Source organism: Dendropsophus ebraccatus, chromosome 4 (genome assembly GCF_027789765.1).
Source record: "Dendropsophus ebraccatus isolate aDenEbr1 chromosome 4, aDenEbr1.pat, whole genome shotgun sequence".
NCBI classification, from domain to species: Eukaryota; Metazoa; Chordata; class Amphibia; order Anura; family Hylidae; genus Dendropsophus; species Dendropsophus ebraccatus.
The window spans coordinates 111,197,743-111,221,811 of record NC_091457.1 but is presented as its reverse complement, the minus strand read 5'-3'; the positions used below and the strand labels follow the sequence as shown (position 1 = coordinate 111,221,811).

At 42.2% G+C, this 24,069-nt stretch overlaps 1 protein-coding gene across 4 annotated transcripts in view; it reads left to right on the top strand.

The window, feature by feature from the left end:
• Positions 1-15,394, top strand: part of PLXNA1 (plexin A1) — a 246,264-nt gene extending 230,870 nt beyond the window's left edge. For all 4 annotated transcript variants that reach the window (XM_069966727.1, XM_069966730.1, XM_069966728.1 and 1 more), the window contains 8 exons: positions 456-615; positions 1,133-1,236; positions 1,578-1,674; positions 3,302-3,492; positions 5,510-5,679; positions 8,291-8,503; positions 8,591-8,741; positions 10,205-15,394. In XM_069966727.1, coding sequence (XP_069822828.1) covers positions 456-615; positions 1,133-1,236; positions 1,578-1,674; positions 3,302-3,492; positions 5,510-5,679; positions 8,291-8,503; positions 8,591-8,741; positions 10,205-10,300 — 1,182 coding nt within the window. In that variant the 3' untranslated portion in view covers positions 10,301-15,394. The remainder of the gene's footprint in view (positions 1-455; positions 616-1,132; positions 1,237-1,577; positions 1,675-3,301; positions 3,493-5,509; positions 5,680-8,290; positions 8,504-8,590; positions 8,742-10,204) is intronic.
• The last annotated feature ends 8,675 nt before the right edge of the window (positions 15,395-24,069 follow it).

The following is a 24,069-nucleotide window of genomic DNA, read 5'->3' as shown; positions in this document are numbered from 1 at the left end:
AAGGTGTATAGGAACCTTCGTGACTAGTTTTACTCCAATATTAAAGGGATTGTTCACCAATTTTTTTTTTTTTTATTTCAAATCAACTGGTGCCATAAAGTGCCAGAGATTTGTAATTCACTTCTATTAAAAAAAAAAAATCTTAAGTCTTCAGGTACTTATCAGATGCTGTGTGTCCTGCAGGAAGTGGTGTTTTCTTTCTTGCCCCTTGTTCCTGGTCTTGGAGGGCTGAGGATGTTTGCACTGTATATTTTTTCAGCAGGCAATGGGTTTAATGAGCATCAATAACAAAAATCTGTACCTCGCACCTGTGTTCTCTGCTCCTAAGGGGAACGATGCTTATTAAAGTCATAAATTCTGGAAAAATATAGAATAATTTAATTAGCTGATTGCAGGTTGCACTGAACTCCCAGACAGTCCCAGATTTCTGTCACAATGAAAACTCTTGTTTACAGACGCTGAACTGTGTGAACCCCGAGAATGAAAACGCCCCTGAAATTCCAGTGAAGGTGCTGAACTGTGACACCATAACGCAAGTGAAAGAGAAGCTGCTGGATGCTGTGTACAAGGGGGTCCCCTATTCCCAGAGACCTAAAGCAGGAGACATGGACCTTGGTAAGAGAATGCAGTCATGTGTCTCTGTGATGCCAAAATAGACAAGGGGAATAAGCTATAGATGTTTGATGGATGAGGGCCCTATCTCTGGGGTCCCTTACCTATTTGGAGAAGGGGTCTCCAAAAGCAGGAAACCTGTTTCTTCGTAATAATGTGGGTTCAGATGTCAGTCTGCTCCATCATTTCCTATGTTTTTCTCTGTAGTTTATGGCAACTTATTTTGAACATGTATCTTATGTGAATAAAAAACAAAACAAAACACTCGCCTCCTTAGAATAAAGGTCACCCTGACTCTGGCTGGCTATCCAAAGAAGCTAGCTAGTGTGGCAATGGGCACGACCAAAGTGTGTGGCTCTTTCCATTACAGTTACATCTGAACATTTTTTCTGGCTGCTTTTGCCAAAAAGTAATGGGGCCCTGGTTCCCGCATTAGGTAGTGGTTCTGTTTATGTATATGCAGTTGGGATACCTCTATAAATCCACACTGAAATGATTTACTTTCTCCTCTATTCTACAGAATGGCGTCAGGGTAGGATGGCGAGAATAATCCTACAGGATGAGGATGTAACAACCAAAATAGACAACGACTGGAAACGCCTTAACACACTGGCTCACTACCAGGTGCGTAGCCTCACACTTACATGTATGGGAACAGTACATGTAGTCTTAAGTCTATACACATAAGAACTAAGGAGGCTGAACATACCAATTTTGGGGAGATTGGCTGATTAATGCACCGACCAAAGGAAGATTGGGCATACTGGATTTACACATACCCTGCCAGTTGTTCTTATGAGAGTTGACTTGTAGCTAAAAGTGTCACACACAGACACTATGCATGCACATGTATGAGGAAGTTGATAGGAGTAGCTGTCGGCCAAATGAACGTTTATCTGACAATTATGGGCAGCTGTTTTTGCACAGACCGTTCAGAGTTGTTCTTTTTTATCCGATCATTGCAGGTTATTGATGGATCTTCGGTTGCACTGGTTCCCAAACAAAACTCTGCCTACAACATCTCAAACTCATCAACGTTTACAAAGTCTTTGAGCAGATACGGTGAGTGCACAATCCAAGCCACTTTTAGGTCAGTGATTTTGAATGACATGCCGATTTGTCCTCCATTCATGTCTAAAGCTCATTCAGAATTGTATTAGTTCTTGTGACCAGAGAGCAGTGCATTGTGGGAAGCACAGGCGACAGTTGCACAGAGGTTAGCGGTTAGGTCACATGCCTGAGAGTGGGTGGAGCTAACAGAGTGACCTGCAGGATTTTGAAAGCCGCTCCGGATGTGACTGGAGAATATAAAGTACGATAGCTCAGCAATAATTCTACATAAGTTTCAGTAACTAATATGACGCCATTGTCTGTGATCTGTTTATCTTCCAATAAAGCTTTGTCTGGAGGTCAAGCAAATATCCTCTTTTAGTAACTAATTGAAGCAGCAGAACCTATCTCCAATCAAAGGGAATTGATAGCAACGCTAAAATTAATTATCGCACATAATTGGCTTTGAAATGTCAATGCTAGAACCGGCGTCTGCCTACAGCGTCTTCATTTGCATTGTAGGTGCCGTTTATGGGGGGGGGAGAGAGGAAATCAGCATAGAAATGAAACATTATTCTGTAAAGCTTGTGGGAAATGTTCATTAAACGGTTCCAGCGCTTTGTTACTCGGGTCTTTAAAGACCAGATAAAGATGTTAGACTGGTTCCTTTCTCACGGTCCGTGTACTGATCCACAGTGGAATCAGCCATGTTTGTAGTCGGGCTAGACAGACATACACAATGTCTCAGTAAGATCACTACTTACTGGTTTAGCTGACTAATTTTATGGCACATGATGATGGGAATGCTCATGGGCTACTAACCCTGAAATCAACAGCAACTGCTTATATGTTATATACTTATGTATGTTTTATGGTCCTTAAATACATTATAGTTAAAGGGGTTATTCAGAATTAGGAAGACATAGCTGCTTTCTTTCACAAAGAGCGCCATTTGTTCGCAGCACAGTTCTATTTAAGTGAAATAGAGCTGCAGTACTACATCCAAGCTTAGGACAGGGGTGGTGAGGTGGAAGAAAGAAACTATGGTTTTCTAATCCTGTAAACCTAATACTAGTCTGAAGTGGGATATAACAGAAAACAGTGAATCATATACAATGGCACAGCAGGTAGAAGTAGGGTTGGGTTCCTCTTTGTGCATGTCTCTCTTTTCTCCCACTGTCTCTATAATATGTGGTGTCTCTGCAGTGCTCTCAAATAAGAAACCTTTTATTTCTGCTGCCTTCATGGACTGTAAGCTAAATGGATAATAGATAAAAAATGGGACTGATGAAACGGAAAATGAGCAGTAGATTTTGCCAGCATTTGGTTATTTGGGAGATTGTGAGTGATTGGTGGGACATGATAGGAGAGACGTGTGGGATTGTGATTATTGTGGTGTGTTACTAGCGGTGATGCTTCACTTTATGGGGTTCAGTTAGAAGAGACAGTAGTATATTTTTTAATAAAATCTCTACCAATCTTTCCATCTTTTGAGAAACTACAAATCCCAGCATGCCCTAATACCCCACTCTTTACTTCCATGCTGAGCATTATACTTAACAACATCAGGAACACTGCCAGCTGTAAATTACCTCATATGAAGTTCTCTTCCACTGACCTACCTCTATTCTGTTACCAGAGAGCATGCTACGGACGGCCTCCAGTCCTGACAGCTTACGCTCCCGCACACCAATGATCACCCCTGATCTGGAGAGCGGCACCAAACTCTGGCATCTGGTGAAGAACCACGACCACCTCGACCAGCGAGAGGGAGATCGGGGGAGCAAGATGGTGTCTGAGATCTACCTTACAAGATTGTTGGCCACTAAGGTGAGAGATCTGGTTTTGCCCTGTAAGCGTAAACCATTGGAAACACTGTTGATTATATCCAGAGAACGCTAAGATAACATTACAGCAAACCAATCACCTATGCTTGCTGGACATCATCTATACAAGTTATCAGGTTCTAAAAAGAGAAAAACTGTAATAATTAAAGGGGTTTCACAGATCAGTCAATAGTTATTTTACTACCTTTCTGTATTCAGAAAATTCCATATCCCTCCTACTACATCATCTTGACTATAAACCCACCCATTACAGCTCACCGCATACTGGGAGGGAGATATATTTGGGTGAATTCCCAGCTAAAGTGTAGAACAGGAATAAGAAGTCTTCTACAGTATGTAAACTAGGCAGAAAGTAGATAACAGAGCAGACAGTTTGCATCAGAAGCATGAGAGACTATATAAAGATAGTAAAATAACTTTATATGTTATTTGTTAGACCATGGGCCTCCAAACTGCAGCCCTCCAGCTGTTGCAAAACCACAATTCCCATCATGCCCGGACAGCTAAAGCATTGGATTTGGCTGTCCAGGCATGATGGGAAATGTAGTTTTGCAACAGCTGGAGGGCCGCAGTTTGGAGACCCACGTGTTAGACCTTTCATAATAGGTTTTATCACTGGAAAACCCCTTTATTACATCTTCATCTATCTATAGTCATCTCATAGTCTGAAATCTATCAATCCCAGGATTTATGAGCATTTCCTGTGTATAATTCTATTTCTTGACTGTAGAGCAGATACCTGATAAACGCTGAATCTATTTCCCCCCTTACCCGCGGGCATCTGCTCTTGGTGACTGTGAGTGACTGTCATTTCACTTCCTTTAAATCAGCTAAAGAAAATGGGGGGGAGGGGGGTTTGATTTACAGCAACAATCAATGGGTTATGACATGAATTAACTACCATTGTTTTTTAATGGGTATATAAAGAGGAATTTACAGGTTGCTCAATAAACCCCCAATGTGAAATCCCCACTAATTGTGGGAGCTGTAAATCTCCCTCCGTATTATTTACACCCCTCCCCCCCCCCCCCTCATATATACGTTCAGGCTGCGGTTAGCTGGATATATATTTGTTTAGCAGAGCACGGTATTTACGGCTGTTCTATGGATATTAATGGCTACAGGAAAGATTAATTCCTACTTTAATGAGCTTTTCTGTGGACGCTGAACCTTCAGCAAATCTTCCTCGCTACATAACATCTCCGCTAGTGTAATAACTCGTAATTCTATGGGGGAATCTGCCGGCACAGAACAACAAAATTAATTGCGGATGCATGAAGAAATATTTAGGCGATTTCTGAAGGATTCCTGTTGTATTTGTAGGGTTCCCAGAGCAGATTAGCAGTTTTATCCCCCCCCCCCCCCCATGATATTTTACATAGAATATATTAGTAGAGTACATAATTCTGTACTTTAACATGTAAAGGAAAAGCTGTTCCCCCTAAAAGCAGCGATCTGTTCCTGGAAAGATGATTGACAGTCAATATGGCTGACGTTACAGCTCAGCCAGACCCTTGGGGATGTAGCCATCCAGATATTCAGCAAAGCTTTCCCAGCTTCCATATTGCAGCAGATTGAATCAGAGACTTGAGAAAAGCGAGTGACAACCCACAGTGGGAACTGTGATGGCAGCTGTACAGTTAGTCACCTCTTCCTAAGAAAGCTTTGCCTGGCAATGGCATGGCTGCATAGATCATTGTACTTAAAGGGGGTTTCTTTCTTATCTTGATGGGGGTGGTGATGATTTTAGGGGCGACCCAATTCATTAATATCGTCCACAGAAACTTTGTCAGGGAGGGAGACAATACAACTCATGAGATTTCCTTATGTTTTATTGTCATGTTATGTACATTATGGTGCGTTCACACCCACAGGATCTGCAGCGGATTTTCTGCAGCAGATTTAATTTAAATAACTGAACACAGCATCAAATCTGCTGCAGATCCTGTAGGTGTGAACGCACCCTGTAACTTATTCTTCCCATCTCTTTTCGTGTACAGGGCACCCTGCAGAAGTTTGTGGATGATTTATTTGAGACCATTTTCAGCACGGCCCACCGCGGCAGCGCACTACCTCTTGCCATTAAGTACATGTTTGACTTCCTGGACGAGCAGGCGGATAAGCACCAAATCACAGACTACGATGTGCGGCACACATGGAAGAGCAACTGGTAACTATATGTAGCAATATGGCTTACAGAGTGCAGGACTGTAGTTCAGTAATTTGTTAAACGGGTCAATCAGGGTTTTAGAGGTAAGAAAGACAATAACCCTCACTACCACTTAGTATAGGAACATACTCTAGAATAGCCACCCAAATGTCATCATTGATGGCCAGATAGCAGCGATATAAGGCCTGAGGTGGAATCCATCTTCTCCACTATCAAAATGGCCAGAGACAAGACACCTCATTTCCTCATGCTTTTAAAGGTCTCTGTTTGCTGTCTACAAATAAGAAAATATATTTTTTTCTTTTTTTACCTTCAAAGGCTAATAAATCATACAGTTCTAAAACCCTGCACATACGTGTGCATTAGCCTTTAGACAGTCCTGGTCTTTAGACAGATACAATGTAAAAAAAAAAAAAAAAATCATTATACAATGATTGATTTATAGGTCAGTGGGTTTCCTTGAAATTTTTATGGGGAGAATAGTTTAGTTCGCAGCGCTGTTTTGTCAAAAATACTGGGGCCCCAATTAAAGTCAGTGACTATTTTATTGCATTGATTTTATAATGACAGTAGTGTCAACTGAACCATACTCCCAGAGTAGGATACAGTATCCTGTTAGATTCCTCCTCCCGCACCTTATGATATTACCCTATGGCTGCTGTGATCCTGATCCGGACAGTCATTTGGATGAAATCCTCCTCATTATCCTTTGAAACCTTTGGTGTCGGGTTTGACTGTTTCTGTGAATCTTACTCATCTCAATGCTGTAACTCGGAGCGTCCCGCTGCCTCTTCCCCCTCCTTATTCAGGTTTTCCCCTTTGCGTCCGGTCACCTTTACACGGGCCCCTGTGGGGTTTCCCCTCTCTCATCCTTCGTTCTGGTTTTGTGATTGCATCTCCTCATCTTTCTCCTGCCAGCAGGACGTCCCCTTGTATGACATTTGTAATGTGGCAGATAAATTGCTTTGGCATGGTTCAATGGCCGCCAGCAATTAGTGACGGTGACTGGAGCAATGTATGTATCTATAGATGGATGTTATGGTTAACCCTTTCAGCTCTCCCAGCAAAGTGTGATTGAGGAGTCAGATTTGTATGTTTTAATGCATGTATGGCTTAGGATGCAGTCTTTTGAAACGTGTTTTATTATTTGAAGTTTTTGACCCCTTAAAAGCAGAACTTGTATGTAATTTTGAGAAGCAAAAATGCTAATCATCATTGCAACCCTAAATTGTACAGTTCAACCATTACAGCATAGAAATAGACTGTTTTCTATCCACCCATCAGAGAGGGAGCCATTAAGGGGCAGGTGACAAGACTAGCGGTGCTGTATAAGTGGCTCACCACATTACAGGCTGAATGGCAGGAACATGAATACTGCTGAGGGTGTATAACTGGTGGATATTACTATAGTGTGAACACTCACACGCCAGCAGTGTCAGCCTGTCCAGACCTTCACCTGCTAACTGTTTCCTGACAAGCAGAGCCCAACCAAATCCCAATGGAGACCCATTAACCTGTCATCCAACAGATTATAGCACATTATAGCTGCCAGGTCACATGTCAATAGTTCACTCCTGTTTCTGCAAGATTCAGATGCAGGTGTCACTGAATGCTGGAACATTGGCAGAGTTGCAGGTTGCGCACCACTCACAAAAATCTAAGTGTCATTGAGTTGTTTTTTTTTTCTTTTTTTAAATACTAAGATGGACATTGTTATGCTTATAGCTCTCTCGAGAAAGGTTATCACTCGGCTTTTCTAAAATAATGAATGACAAGGCTTCCTAGATGTAGAGTGTAAAAGAGAGTCATACTACACGGCCTGACCCCACACAGTGAGTGCTGGTCTTCTAGATTGGTGCTCGCTTACAAAGCCCATACACAGCTCAATTATCATGCAGCTTTTGCTTTTTACATGGAAAATAATAAATTTTATACTTGCCTATTTTCCCCCGGTGTCCTGCAGCCTTTTGCTCATGTTACCTGCTCACCACTGACTCTTTTGGCTTAATCTCCTTAGTCACAGGCCAATCACTAACAGAGATGGGACAGCGAGCGGCCAGTGGTTGGCTTAGCGACCTGTCACTGAAGAGATGGGGCCAGAAGTGTAAGCGGTGAGAGGGAAACACAGGCAAAGGCTGCAGGACAATGGGGCAGAATAGTATAAGTATAATTTCTATTCGAGATAAGCAAATCGTTCATCAAGTCTGCTACCTGTCAGTGCTGCTCCACTCCCTGCCGCTCCACCCTGGTTGCTGGGGAAAAGCTGGATACATTCCTAGATTGGATCCAGCTTTTCCCAGCATCTTGGGAGGAGTGGCATGGAGCGAGCAGCGCTTTGCTTTGTTTTGATGAGGGATTCGCTCATCTCTATTATTTTTACACTGTCAGCAGCGCACCACTACGGATGATTATTTATTTATTTTTAAAGCGGGTTTAAACAACGATCAGCCGATCGTTTCTTCGGCTGATCATTGTCTTCATTACACGGAACAATAATCTTCCGAATCGGCCTTATTCCACAGGTCATCACTTTGTGTAATTGGGCCCTATAATCAGAATGCTGCCTCACTAGTCACTTGACATCTTATAACTCTTATATCTGTCCTCACAGTTTACCCCTTAGGTTCTGGGTAAATGTGATCAAGAACCCTCAGTTTGTTTTCGACATTCACAAGAACAGCATCACAGATGCCTGTCTCTCGGTGGTGGCGCAGACATTCATGGATTCTTGTTCTACGTCAGAGCACAAATTGGGCAAAGATTCACCCAGTAACAAGCTGCTGTATGCCAAGGACATACCCAACTACAAGAGCTGGGTGGAGAGGTGAGTGCCACCATTTTCCATTGACTGTGTCTGGTATATTTCCATCCTCCTATTTCATTGTTTGATTTACTTTTGTCCTTTTTGCAGATATTACGCAGACATCGCCAAAATGCCAGTAATCAGTGACCAGGATATGAGCGCATACCTGGCCGAACAGTCCCGGTTACATCTGAGTCAGTTCAATAGCATGAGCGCCCTGCACGAAATCTACTCCTATATTACCAAGTACAGGGATGAGGTGAGTGCACACTCAGAAGATCACAAGGGGTGAGGCGACTGGAGCTGTTGCCCATAGCCAGAACTGGAATTTGGTTGTTGAGGTCACATTTTGATATCCTTGTATCACTATCCCCATCCTCCGCCACTGTCTAAAAGTTGTGATGTAAGTTGTGAGTGTTCCCGCATATTTAGCTATAATTTCCCTTAGTACGGTGATTATAATTGTATTGTTAATAATGGTTGAGGCTATAATAAGTGTTGTGACAGCAGCGAAATGTCAGAAGGGGCAGCTATTCAGAATAAGGAAAGACATAATTATTCCAGGAGGAGGGGTGATCAGCGCTGTCATCTGCAGATTACACAGGAGAAGGGGTGAGGAACTTTGAGTTATTTACTTATTTTTAGTCAAAGAAAAAATAGGACCTTTAGACATTAAAGGGGTAGTGCAGCGCTAAGAAATTATTCACAGAATAATACACATTACAAAGTTATACAACTTTGTAATGTATGTTATGTCTGTGAATCGCCCCCTTTCCTGTGTCCCGCCACCCTCGCTCGTGTACCCGGAAGTGTGGTGCATTATACATACCTGTCATGTGCCGATCTTCCCCGATCCATCCCCGATCTTCTGTACCACAACATCATCTTCGTACAGGCAGCCGAAGCTCTCCGATCGTCCCGAGTGCCGGCCGCCTTCTGCCGCGTCATCAGATGCTCAGCCGCGATTGGCTGAGCATAACTGTGCTCAGCCAATCACGGTATCACAGCATATTGGACATTGACTGAACTAAAGTTGTCCACGCTGTTAGGATCACCGTAATTGGGAATTATGGAAAATGTTGAGTACTCTTACTTGGTGGTCTCCATAACACTCCTTTTGGTTCACTGGGGACTGACATGCACTAATATGTGTGGTTCAAGCAGCCATACATCTGCCAACCAGTTTTACCCTATAGTGTAACACTTCTTTTGAAAAGCAGTTTAAAGCGTGTAAGGCCTTATTCATATGTTCCGTGTTTCAGGGACATGCTGTTCGTGGAAGGCATGGCGTGGATTTCTTTCAATCATCTGTCCATATGCTGCTCGGAGTGGTTAAGGTCTTTGAATATTCGTGGCATTGTAATGAAGCAGCCATAAATATTCAAAGACAGATGATGCCAGGGAGGGGGGGGGGTCACGATCCACGTCAGGCCTTCCATGGACAGCATGTCTGTGAAACACTGAACGTGTGAATAAGGCCTAAGGATAATTAGGGGAGATAAACAAGTAAGTCACAGCTCCTTTTCAAGGAAGGTGCAAAAGTGTCTAAAACCCATTGAATATGGAATGCACTTGGAAGCTAGTTTTTTTTTTTTTTTTTTGGTGCAAGCAGTGTTATCTCTACCACTGTTCTTTACGGATACAAAAACAAAACCAATATAAGACTTTCATGGAAATGCTCCACATTTTCTAATGGTAAACGAAATTTCTGTTGCCTTTCAGATCTTAACCGCGCTGGAAAAAGACGAACAAGCAAGAAGACAACGGCTACGAAGTAAATTGGAACAAGTCATTGACACAATGTCGCTCAGCAGTTGAAGTCTATATGGGGAGTCTGCACGAGAAGAATCTCTTAGCAGTGGCTACTGAGAGAGAGAGATGGAGGAGAGTGCTATAAACTGACCACACTTCAACGCATGTGGCCTTCAAAATCCACGAGCTGCAGAACTGGACTGGAAACTTCTTGAAACAAATAAATAAAAATCTGTACATAAAGACTTTAGAGACCATTTCAAAGAACAACATAGAAACCTTTATAAATGAATACAAAAAAAATAATAATTAAGGGACTCCAGAAATGTCAATACAAATTAAAATATAGATTTAAGACAATGAGAGCTGCCTGTGCGTTCCGAGGGGGAGAGGAAGCTCCATCGGCCGTGGAAAAGACATGACCCAATGATGGGATACCAAAAATTTCCTGTCGTTTGGCTGCCTACATTCTTAGGTTAAAGAAACAACAAAAAAAAAAAAAAATTCCTCTCTCTCTGGCTTTTGGCCACTAGTGTTACTGCTACATTTGCACAATTTAACGAAATTCCGGGATTTTTAAAGAAATAATGAAACAAAAAAAAAAAAAAAAAAGACAAAAACAAAAGAATGACGAAAAACAATCTGATAAGGAATGTGTTTGTGTTCTTGGGAAAAAAAATTAAAAAGGTAAATGAATCCTACATATCCCCTCACCCACGCAGAATGGACAAAGTAATCCAAAACCTTTGATATTTTTCTAGACTATATTCTGTGCCATGTTCATTTCAATGTTGTTTTAGTGAATAAAAAAGATTTTTTGAAGAAGAATCTAGAGTTGAGGAGGGAGGTGTGGATTTAACCACATTTTTGTTCTAGGGGAGGGTAAGGGTTCAAGATGGAAAGTGACAGAGGGGGAAAACAATTTTCAGTTTTCCTCCTTATCCCCCATTTCTTTTTTTGGAATGAAAATGTGTGATTTTTTTTAAATAGAAATATTATTGGAAATGTTGGCGATAAAATGGCTGCTGAAAGCACATAGAGATTCACGGCACCTGTTTAAATGAATGTACATATATATGGTCTTGGTTGGCAGAGCCTACCCACAATGCTGTGCTGCATTAGATAATTATGTGGGCATTAATATATATAAATATACTGTCTCTAATTACAATTTATGGTACAGGAACTCGGAAAGTGCTGAGTGGTTTAGTGTTGTCCTAATTTATTATAAGTCCCAGTCTGTACACAATGGAAGGCGAGTAGATAAGCAATGAAGATCTTAAGGGACCCCCCCCCCCCTCCCCAAGTTTTAGCCTCACTGAATATTTCCAATTTTTTAAGGACTAGGTATAATCAAAGATTGCTTTTTTTTTTTTTTTTTTTGAGCATTCCATCAATAATTTGCAGGGGTGGGTTTTTGTCATCAAAGGCAAGATTGATAAACTAAATTTTTGTTTTGAAAGCTTGAGTCTTTTGGCTGGAGGAGTCAGCAACATGCAGCATGGTGCCACAAGGGGCTTTCCAGAGCAGTTTGGGGCAGGATTCTGTTACTTGTACTGTGCGCTTCATTTATTAAATGTTTTAACAGTTTATCTGCCTTGCTGGACAAGGGGGAGGGTTGTAGTTTAAAATAATCCACACGGAGATAGAGTTGTGGCACAAAAAAAAACTGGTGTAAGTGTGTGCTACCCTCTTGGTGTAAACCAAGAGGTGGCATAAAAATTGCTATATTCATAGTTGTAAAATCTGCACATCCAGTCTAGTACTATGTGGTCTAAATTTAAGACCCAACCATAAAGTGTACCTTTTGACATGTCACAGAGACACAAGTCTTGATCGGTTCGGGTCTGAGTACTGACAGGGAGGACAAGCAGAAAGAGGACTGCTGTGCGTCTGCTCCCTGCTCTGTATCACGTGATGAATCGGGCTCGTAGTGTAAGTCTATGGAAACCAACTCTTTGTTTTTAACACAGAGCGGGACTGGCTGCAGCACGGTCCTCCCGAGTAGTACAGATGTGAGACCTGGACTGATCAAAACTTTTAGCTCTCTGTGGCATCTCTGTGACGTCAAAAGCTTGTTTTGTTTTTGTTTTTTTAACGACGGGTGCACTTTAATCGTACGTTAAGCCACTACTTAAAAACATGGCAGGTTTTTTTTAGAATTTTAGATAATTTTAGGTTTGTTGGTTCAGTCCTCAATGGTCAATTACCAGTCCTAGTTTTATGGCTCTAAAGTGACCTCATCATGGACTGTCAGTATTTTTCCTATGTGGTTGCAAGATCTTGTAGCAAAACTTCACTTCTCCAATGGTCAGGGCTTAGTTTTAGATTTTTTTTTCTAATCTGTTTTCAGTACATTATTATGGGAGCTGAATCTTCCCTAAGCTTGCTCAGTAATCTATGTGACTAGAGAAAAGATCATTAAACACTATCTACTGCTGTAGGGGAGCACGTTCCATGCATTGTCCATATATATGTGGAAGATGTGCTGTGGAACGGAATGAGGAACTTGCGGATTCACTATGATGCCAGGAGCTCCAAATTGGTTTAAACCTTCCTAATACAGTCCTGACAGCTGCACGGCTGATTCTGGTCTGCAGCACATCTTTCCATGCATGCACCGTAATCATGGAACGTGTGAATGTCCACCTATGCTGTAGAGATCACTTTCCAGCAATCCCCTACATTTCATGACATAACTAAGCTGAGACCTTTTGTTCTAAGACTAGTGGCCAAAATGAAAACTGCAACAATTCAGAATCATGAGCATCATAAAATGAAAAATTAAAAAAAATGTTTTACATTAAACTTGATTAAAAAAAATCTTCCATACTGAGAGCTGTATGAAATACACTAACGGCTTCCCAATGATTTCAGTGGGAAATCCATGTTGCCGTTCAAATTATATAGATCTTACAGTCTATTAGCTGAATTCAATGGAGGTGAAATCAATGTTATAAAATTGGAAAAATCACTGTTAAAGGCGTGATCCAGGAATAAAACATCATAACTACTTCCAGAAACAGCAGTACTCTTATCCTCAGTTTGTGTTTGGTATTGCAGTTCAGTTCCACAGCAGTGAATGGAGCCAAGTTCATACAGTCTGGCAACGGATGTGGTGCTGTTTTTGGAAGAAAGAAAAAGTTGTTATATTTTCCTAATCCTGGGTAACTCTGTGGGTTTTCCCTATAATAATCTTTCATATTCACACAGCTTAATAAATTCTTCCCAATCACTTATTTTGGCTGATTGAAATGCCATGTAGTTAAAGAGGCAATTACATCACTGGGTCATGCGGGGGAATGTGATGGTGATGTCACAGGAAACTGATGGACTGCAATCTGTTAAAGGGGTTGTCTCACAAAGCATTATTAATGTACAAAGATTTCAGAAAATGTGCTAATTGAGAGACATATACTTACTAGATCTTAGCCACCAATGTGCCTCTTGGTTAAGTTGCCTGTGGGACAGTCATGCTTAGTTCACCTGTAAACTCCTGGTCTGTCCCATTAGGGATATCCACACGTTCCGTACATGCGAATGATGTGCTACGGAACTGACCTTGTAACTGTTTAAATAGTTTCTGTGCTATATGGAACTTGGTCTTCACTGCACATGTAAGGAAATTGAATTGTGGGAAAGTGGGTGCAATGTTGTATAGTACCCACTTGTAACCCTTGGAGATATATATCAGTTTCTGAATTGTGTTCAAGGAGACAAATATAGATAAGACACTATGTGAGCGTAGGCCGGAGACTAGACATAAGTAAACGTACAGTAAGTTTGGGTTTGCCTCTTTCTTCTCCAGCCAATGTGATTCAAATGCAGTCGTCACCTGAACTCACTGTAAGTTCACTCATCACTAACAGAGACCCTTGCTTAGACATATCTACCATAAGAAACTAATAAAATTCATATTTCATAATATATTAAGAAAATTAGAAAGCTACTTCTCAGATCATATCCGCCCCCATTAAGAAAGTCCAGTAGGTGGCACAATGACAAACAAGAACAATAGTGCTCCATGTCTCTTTCTACAGCCCCCAGACTGTACTCTCGTATGGGCTACATTCATTTAGTAGGATTTCTAGATGAGTTTATAGTCCCTTATGATCAGCTAGTCAACCCATAGACCATGGTGCCTAATATTTAGTTTTTTCAGATAGCAGATTGAAGAGAAAACAAAAATAGGAGTGAACTGTGTCAAAAAAGGCATATATCGCTTAATAAATTTGGTGCATTCTGCTACTTTACTATTATAACCATGTGAGCCAATATGGTTGTTTAGCAAGTTATTTTCTTCAGTTTACCTAGAGTGAATATAAATATCAAACTGGTTTGCCCCTTTGTATCAAAATAACAGTCAGGTCCCAATCGTAATAGCAGTGGCGCCCATAGGACAAGTGCACACTGAGAACTTACAGCGTCTCAGTCCATTACAGCACATAAAATTCCCCATCTCCCCCTGCAGACACCATCCTCACCCAGTTAATGATGTTTTTGCATTAATCTATCCTTTGTAGGTTTGTTACATCTCCTCTGCACACTGCAGCTCGCGCCTCTCCGTCTGCAGAGGTTTCACTAACTACTGGTCGATTAAAGAGAAACAAACATCAAACACTAGTAAAAGCTTTTTATCCATCTACTAAATGTAGCGAATCCCCTGACAGTGCCCGCAATGTTTCCTCTTTACATCTATCTGTATTAGTGACTTGGTCCCTACCAGAGTTAAGGTGGTATCTGTTCAAGTGGAGAGCAATGTGCCAAGAACACCACACATCTCCTAGGTTGGGCACCAGTCACTGTAAGGTGTTGCTGACTCCTCTGTGGCCTTTAGGAGGTAAAATATTGGAAGCTTTTGTTGGGTCCCCCTTGTCTGGTGAAGTGCACATCCACTCCTCCCCCCTTACACTGGAATTTATTTTTTCCAAGACAGCATCAGGGGAAGCAAATTGTCCACTTAACCCCTCCATTGCTGCAATGAAGTGGAGCAATGGCAATTTCTGGCCTGTAGCAAAAACATAAAAACTCTTGATTGTGACTCGACGCCCGCTGAGCCATCCTTTGTAAATATCTTACTATTTTAATGTTGCTCAGATTTAGTACCTGTAAATAAAATCCTCGCATCACAAAGAGATTAAACATTTTTGCTAAATAAAATCAGACTCATTGTGTCCTTGCCTCTTCTGTGCCTATTTGGGGGATTGGTGGCAAAATGTATTAGATGAATGTAAAAGCTTAATCTTCTGCAGCCACAGACTGAGCGGCTGCTATTTTCTTCGTAACAATAGTCCCACTTGTTTTGAATAACTTCCCTGGGGGCGGCCATATCGAAGACACACTCTTCTGTCTGTATAAACAGTGCAGCAGGGTGTGCACTCTTTATGGCAGCTGCAATGATTGGGAGTTAATGAACAGAAATGTGTCAATAGACTATACAGTCTCTAGGATCTGATGGAGCACAAGACCAGGGAGCTGAACTATCAAGCCTTAATAAAGTCCAGTCCTCTGATAACCACATCCTAAAATCTAAAGGCCCTATTACATTAAGCAATTACCGGTTCGATATCAGACAATAATCGCTTAGTGCAATAGAAGACATGATGTTGGCTGATTGTTGAACTTTCAACATTCTGAAAGTCAACGATCACGATGGCAGCGATCTACTGCCGTCGCTTCGTGGAATAGGAGTGGTGGCAGCAGACCACCGCTATCTTTTATGGGCTGCCCGGACAGATTCCTGCTGTCCCCTCGGTTCTTTCCCGCTCACTGCCGACACATGTAATAGCGCTGGCAGTAAGTGGGTAACGAGGAGCAAGCTAGAACTGACCTGACAGGGGTTTGTCATTTGCACCTTCCTATAATCTGCTGTACCTTTAAAAAGCCATTGATATGTATACCCTTTATGCTTGATAAAGGTCTGTGATTTAATAGACAGACCGAAACGCGCTGCACAATAAAACAGAACGATTGAGTGATGCTCATTGTGTGATGCTCCAATAGTGATTTCGTTAGTCCCCTGGACAACCACTTGCGCTGACCCTCCTACGGGTTCTCCGTTGGTTCCTGTGATCTCTTTTGGGACATATTTCTGCATGCTTCTACCCACCGCTGGTCGTTGCAACCCAAAGGGATAGCTGCGGTCTTTGTCCAAGCTACATCATATGCCTACAGTAGAGTTCTGCCTATTGCTTGCATAACTCCATAAGGTGAGTGCGTCCATCTATTACTAGTATAGACACACTAGCCTACTACATTATTGCACCAGGGGGGCGCCCTTTTTTTTTTCTTATGGCCTGACAGGTCGGCACTTGTTTGCTCCCTCTTCTCACCCCGTGTAATAGGGGCTTTAGTCAGATTACTGACTCCACACTCCTAATGCCGAGATTACTCTAATGCTCCATCCCTACTAATGAAATGACTGTTGACCCCACTTCTTATTGAGATGACACTTCTGATCATGCTCCCTTGAAATAAGATACTGTTCAGCCAACCCTCCAGGAAGATGACTGCAGCCCCCCCCCCCTTCCTTATTAAGATGGTATCACTGACCCTACCTGCTAATTAGACAACCTTTTTGACCTGGTAAATTTTCAGGGCCATATTAGACAGCCTGACCCACAGAGTAAGCAACTACTAGATGGATGCTTGCTTATCAAGCCTATTACACGGCTTGATGATCGTTCTTCTTACCTCTCCCTCAATGTCTTCCTACCGTATCTCTAGATCCTCCGCTGACCACAGCTGCACCAGACAATAGCAGTGAAAACCCGCTCATCCAATCACTGACAGGACAGTGGAAGTGTCTGTAGGGACTGAGGTCAGCGGGGAACACAGACAATGCAGGAGGACACCAGGGGAGCATAATCTTTCTTTTATACTAACATTGGAGTACCTCTTTAACCAGCCATCTGCCATTACCCGGAGCTATATCCAGCCAATGATTTATAAACATGTTAAAAGACAACGATCAGCAAACTGATGAATAATCGCTCACTTCCCAACTGATCATTGTCATTACTACACAGAAGATATCTGTTTAATAGGGCCTCCAACAAAAAAAAAAAAACATTCTGAACCTTTACAATTTTTTTTCATATATTAGGCTCTTTTCAAAACCAGGTTTTTGTGATGTACATGGGAATACTCCCCAATAGATATCTCAGCACACCACGATATACTGAATCTAGCTGAAAAATGCAAACCCTGATGGAAACTACCCAAAGGCCAAAACAACACACTTCTGGTCTCTGTCAGGTGATTGGAGGGGTCTATGGTTACATTTAACATATGCGCTAGGAGATATGCCGATGAAACGGTAACCATAAACACAGTGTGAAAACAGCCTTAGTCTGCAGACCGATGTCAGCACATCCATTACTCAGATCCTCTCACATCCCCACATCTTGTGACTTATCTTCTACTGTTATTTATTTTTCTGCTTCATGATGATTTCCCGTTAAAGCAGATTACACCGAGACTGACTGATCATTCCAAGCGATACAATCCTGAGCTGTGCGCATCTTACTCAGTGGCTTCCAAATCTCAGGAGGCAGAATATTTCCTGCTACATTGCTGGCAGCGCCGAGGCGATATACATCACAAAGCCATCAATACGGCAATCAGCAGGGATCTTGGCGCGGCGGTGGCAAATAATGGAGACAGGAAAATCACTGGAACTTTGTAAAACAATTGTGTCATTGTCTTTGCTTTTCAATGGAAGAGTAGACAATAAATACAAGCTCCCTATGTACTAGGCTTGGGTGGGGAATTTATTATCTATTCCCCCAGGTTAATCTCTACTGTAGAGGGTGTGTAAAGGGGGCACGGACATCCCTTACTGGAATGTAATGGCACTTCTTGTAAACAAGATGTAAATAAGTATTTTTCTACACAGAAGCACTGCAAGCTTAGCTGTTACTGTCACATGAAGCTTAATGGTTACACTAGGTATGGAACTTGCACTTTAATGCAGAACACTGATGCTCAAACTTAGATATAGCAGTCTCCTTACTGGGGCAGAGGACAGTACGCCAAGCCCCAAGTTAAAGGAGAAGTCTGGCGAAAATTTTTATTAAAGTATTGTATTGCCCCCTAAAAGTTATACAAATCCCCAATATAGACTTATTACAGGAAATGCTTATAAAGTGCTTTTTTTCTCTGCACTTTAAATGGTGATGTCACGACCCGACTCCCAGAGCTGTGCGGGCTGTGGCTTCTAGAGAGGATGATGGCAGAGAGATGCTTAGGGATACAGGGCACTGGAGGGACGCTGAGCAACCCCCTGCCATCATCCTCTCCAGCAGCTACAGCCCGCACAGCTCTGGGAGTCGGGTCTCCTTTAAGTTGTATTCACAATGGCTAATTCCTATGGGCTACTATGGGTCTCGGTGAGCAAACTACAGTAAATGCCTAATCTAGGAATACAGTATTTCACTTGGTTGCACTAGCTTCTTTTATACAATGACCTTAGCACCTCTGGCCATTACCGTTCTTATATAATTCCAGACCAGCAAAGGGTGTGGAACACTTGAATTTTAACCTATTCAACAGTCCCAGTTTCTCTTTAATCAGTTGCTATGACCACTTGTACCATTAGTACTTCCAGGTGGAGGGTATATTACAGACTGATCTATGGTTCACTCTAAAGGCCCATTTACATAGGCTGATAATCGGCCCATGTTAAAGTGTCAGTGATCAGTTGATCGCATCTTTTGTGCAGCCCTTTACATCATGGTTCTCCAAACTGCGGCCCTCCAGCTGTTGCAAAACCACAATTCCCATCATGCCTGGACAGCTAAAGCTTTGGATTTGGCTGTCCAGGCATGATGAGAAATGTAGTATTGCAACAGCTGGAGGGCCGCAGTTTGGAGACCCCTGCTCTAAATCATTGTTCATCAGGGGTGTTAACAGCAACCAATAGCAATGCATTTAAATAGCCGCACAAACAATACAGGGCCCGATATGAAGCCATGCAAGGACACAAGCACGGTGGGCAGTGGTTAGCACTGTAGCCTTGCAGCGCTGGAGTCCTGGGTTCAAATCTCACCAAGGGCAACATCTGCAAAGAGTTTGTATGTTCTCTCCGTGATTGCGTGGGTTTCCTCCCACACCCCCAAAAAAAAACAACAAAAAAAAATACAGATAGGTGAAGCGCTGCGGAATCTGTGTGCGCTATACAAACAATTATTATTATTATTATTATAAACACAAGCACCAAACAGCAAGATCGGGACTTGGCTTGTGCAGTGCGGCTTCGCAGTCGTGCCTTCAAACATCACTGTATGCAGTAGTTCATGCGGCCATTTAAACCTATTGCTACACATACCATTTACACAAACAAATTTATACACAAGCATATTTTATTTTATTCCCCTCCCCCTCTCTCTAAGGAACAGTGCAGATTTCTATGCTATTCCATTTAATAGAAAAATGGAAATCCTGATGTGTAACACAGGAACAGATAAGACAATACTTTTTTTGCCCTCTATCATGTGACTGGGGTCTATAAATATGATACGTAAAGCATATGGCAAGCAGTGGTATGAAAAGAGCATAAGATTCCATTGACATCACGTTTTTGGACACATACCAGTAAAAAGATACACCAGGACATAACCGTAGAAAGCCCATTTACTATTATTGCAGTTATCTTCTACTATTACCTACGTTTGTTTTGTTACTTTTTAATGGCACTCAAAAGTGGAGAAAAATACTGTACATATAACAAAAATAATTAATTGTTGCGCTGTTGGTATGCCACAGTATGTGTCAGGATACTTTTTAGTTCAATATATGCCTGCTGGCAACGGAGCAAAAGTATAATGTGAATGGGGCCTCAGCATTATTATAATTACTGGTCTTTGCCAATATAAACCAAAGGAGCATATAAAAAAAAAAAAAAAAAATAGAGGAGTGAGTGGGTCTGAATTATGGGCTGGGCAAATGCCTCTTTGGAAGGTCATCTTACTTTAGGTGATGGTTGTGGCATTATGTACTCATACTATGTGGCACTACTATGTAGATGCCATAATATGTGAGAACTGTATTTGTTGTATCTAGAGAAAGGAATCAAGACTCATGCCGATTCACCTCTTATCCCATTGCCCAGTGCATTCTGAGTGCTGTTAAACATTTTTGTAGTGATAGGGTCGCTGGTTTGGAATAGTACCTGCTATAGGAACAGCTGTGGACCAAACCCTTCCCCACCACCTACTGTGCAGGAGACCGCTGACAATCACCCCCTACATCGGTAAAGCCGGAGACAGCAGAACTAATTAGCCAACCGAGGTAACAGGCGTGAAAGACACCGTGTGACAAGCCAAGGTGGTTAACTCTTTACAGGCCAAGAGAATTTGTGTCACCTTGACACGAGAATGGTTTGATTTCTTCTTTGCTCTTCCCTTTTCCCTCGGTGTCTACATGTCTGTCACCAATAATTTACACAGTGCTCAGTGGGCTGCAGAAACCTTCCCAGGTGCTAAGAGTAAAAATTCATTCATTTATTTTATTTTATTTTTTTAATATCTAACTGAATGTTTGTTACATCTCATATGGACTCATCATCACCTTTTTTTTTATACTAAACGTTTATCAGCCTTTCACATTTTTTGCTTTCTTTTTGTGATGACACAACAGTGGACCCAAAATTCTCTTGCCAATGGAATCTATTTATTATGGGAAGATTATTAAATATCCTTTTAGATATTATTGATTACATGTCCTAATGGACTGATGGGACCCCAGTTTAACACTGACACCATTGCCTTTATGTGTGTATACACAGGACAATGCTTCCTGTAGTTGACACTGTGGTGTCCCACCACTGGAGTTTTTCGCTTTTCTTGTGCACCTGACAAAAAGCTTTTCATGTTAAGGCTGGGTTCACACTACATATATTTTAGTCAATATATTTCAGTCTGTATTGCAACCAAAACCAGGAGTGGATTAAAAACACAGAAAGGATCTGTTCACACAATGTTGAAATTGAGTGGATGGCCGCCATATAACAGTAAATAACTGCCATTATTTCAATATAACAGCCATTGTTCTAAAATAACAGCAAATATTTGCCATTAAATGGTGGCCATCCACTCAATTTCAACATTGTGTGAACAGATCCTTTCTGTGTTTTTAATCCACTCATGGTTTTGGTTGCAATACTGACTGAAATATACTGACTGAAATATACATATACTGACTAAAATATACGTAGTGTGAATGCAGCCTTAGTGGTGAATGAAGTATTGAGTTTCTCTACTAGGTGCCAGTGTTCTGTATCTTTATATCTATTTCTATGCACAGCTGCAGAAGGTAATGGTTTACTGTTTCTGTGTACCATGTGTTATATGCTGACCACTAGGAGGTGCTCTTTTCTTTTCTACCTATCCTTTTTTTTTTTCTTTATCCTGCACACATTTATCCCCACCACTCACAGGCATGCACACAAAGGCCCCTGTAGGAGGAGTTTCCCAAGTGGAGAAAATGCAGTTTAGTTCTAGTCTGATGGTCAGTGAGGGAGGACACACAAAACCAAGTTCCGGCAGAAGCCAAGCCAGGGCCTGGCTTGTACCAGGACCCTTGTCAGGGACAACAGTGAGTTGAGTCTAGCCATCAAAGTGAGCAGATGCAGAGACCAACAGTTCTTTCAGCCAAACTATTATTTTCACTATGCAGTGGTAAGCACCAACAAAGGAGAGTAGTCACACATGCCAGAAACACATCTCAAAAGTGCATGGCAGAATCCTGAAAAGATAGGAATTAGCCTCAGTAGGACAAAGCAACCAGAATACAAAGGTCTACATATACTACTGCGCAGTGCAGATAACTGGGAAGACTCTGACATTTGGCTATATCCAGATAACCATGGCTAGAGCTCGTACTACCCTACTGGGATGGGTTCTATGCTACCAGAGGGCAGAAGGTGGTAAGACAGTTTCTAAACGTGAGTACGAGTATCATTTCACTCAAGATAACTCTCAAGGTTCCGGCACAGTACAAGGCTACACTGTGTTAGGGCTCCTCTGGCAAACTCCTCTTTTATTCTACTCTCCACAAGCACTACTTGTCTGTCAAGATTTATCACTTGTGAAACAGTGTACTGTGAAACTACAAAACTTCCAGTAAAGCTGTTATATTTTTATACTAACGCACAGGACTCTGCTTATCTCTGTTCTCACCGGCACCTATACACACACCATCGCACACCTTGGATTAATTTTCCCCCTTCTGTGGGTGGCGGTACCGACAGTCCAGGTGGGTCAATCGCCACTCAGGACTGCCTTGACAAGAGCCCAAGGGACCCGCAAAAGCCAGGAAGGTTACTGACCATTTGAGAAACACAGCTAGCCATACTAAAAAGCAGGCGTTAACATCACACCTGTGTGCTGGACTAGCACTGGCGTCACGACAACTAGATCCTCTGGCTGAGCTCATTACCAGCCTAACCCCTACCATCTTCAACCTGGTGGTCAACCACCACAACACTAAAGGGGGTCTTCCTTATCGACCAGAAGTGACTGGGGTCGGGATAGGGCCAACTAACCAATCTTAGCTCTGGAATGACAGGAACCCTTGGAAAACAGACACAAAATCAGAGTTATCTTTAAAAAAAAATAAAAAATAAATTGTGTTTTTTAAAGACTGTCATTTGGTTTACTGCTAATTCCATAGCATAACTAGATTTGCATTTCCAGGGAAATACATAGTGCTTGAAAAGAGCGCCCCTTTACCAGAGACTTCCATTTAACTTTAATCCTGGGTGCCGTCCCTTTAAGAGCGACTTGGGTCCCATCCCTTTAAGAGCAACTTGGCTCCCGTCCCTTTAAGAGCGACATGGGTCCCTTTAGGAGCGACCTGGGTCACTTTAAGAGCGACGTGGGTCCCTTCGCTCTTGAAGGGACCCAGGTCACTCTTAACGGAACCCAGGTCGCTCTTAAAGGGACCCAGGTCGCTCTTAAAGGGACCCAGGTCGCTCTTAAAGGGACCCAGGTCGCTCTTAAAGGGACCCAGGTCGCTCTTAATGGAACCCATTTCGCTCTTAAAGGGACCCAGATTACTCTTAAAGGGACCAATTTCACTCTAAAAGGGCCCCAGGTCGCTCTTAAAGGGCCCCCGTTGCACTTAAAGGGACCCAAATGGCTTTTAAAGGGACCCAGGTTGCTCTTAAAGGGACCCAGATCGCTCTTAAAGGGACCAATTTCACGCTTAAAGGGACCCATTTCACTCTTAAAGGGACACAGTTCGCTCTTAAAAGGACCCATTTTGCTCTTAAAGGGACAAATTTCGCTCTAAAAGGGACATTTCGCTCTTAAAGGGACCCAGGTCGCTCTTAAAGGACATATTTCGCTCTTAAAGGGACATATTTCGCTCTTAAAGGGACCCATTTCGCGCTTAAAGGGACCCATTTCACTCTTAAAGGGACCCATTTTGCTCTTAAAGGGACATATTTTGCTCTTAAAGGGACATATTTTGCTCTTAAAGGGACCCATTTTGCTCTTAAAGGGACCCATTTTGCTCTTAAAGGGACCCATTTTGCTCTTAAAGGGACCCAGGTCGCTCTTAAAGGGACCCAGGTCGCTCTTAAAGGGACCCAGGTCGCTCTTAAAGGGACCCAGGTCGCTCTTAAAGGGACCCAGGTCGCTCTTAAAGGGACCCAGGTCGCTCTTAAAGGGACCCAGGTCGCTCTTAAAGGGACCCAGGTCGCTCTTAAAGGGACCCAGGTCGCTCTTAAAGGGACCCAGGTCGCTCTTAAAGGGACCCAGGTCGCTCTTAAAGGGACCCAGGTCGCTCTTAAATGGACCAATTTCACTCTTAAAGGGACCAATTTTGCTCTT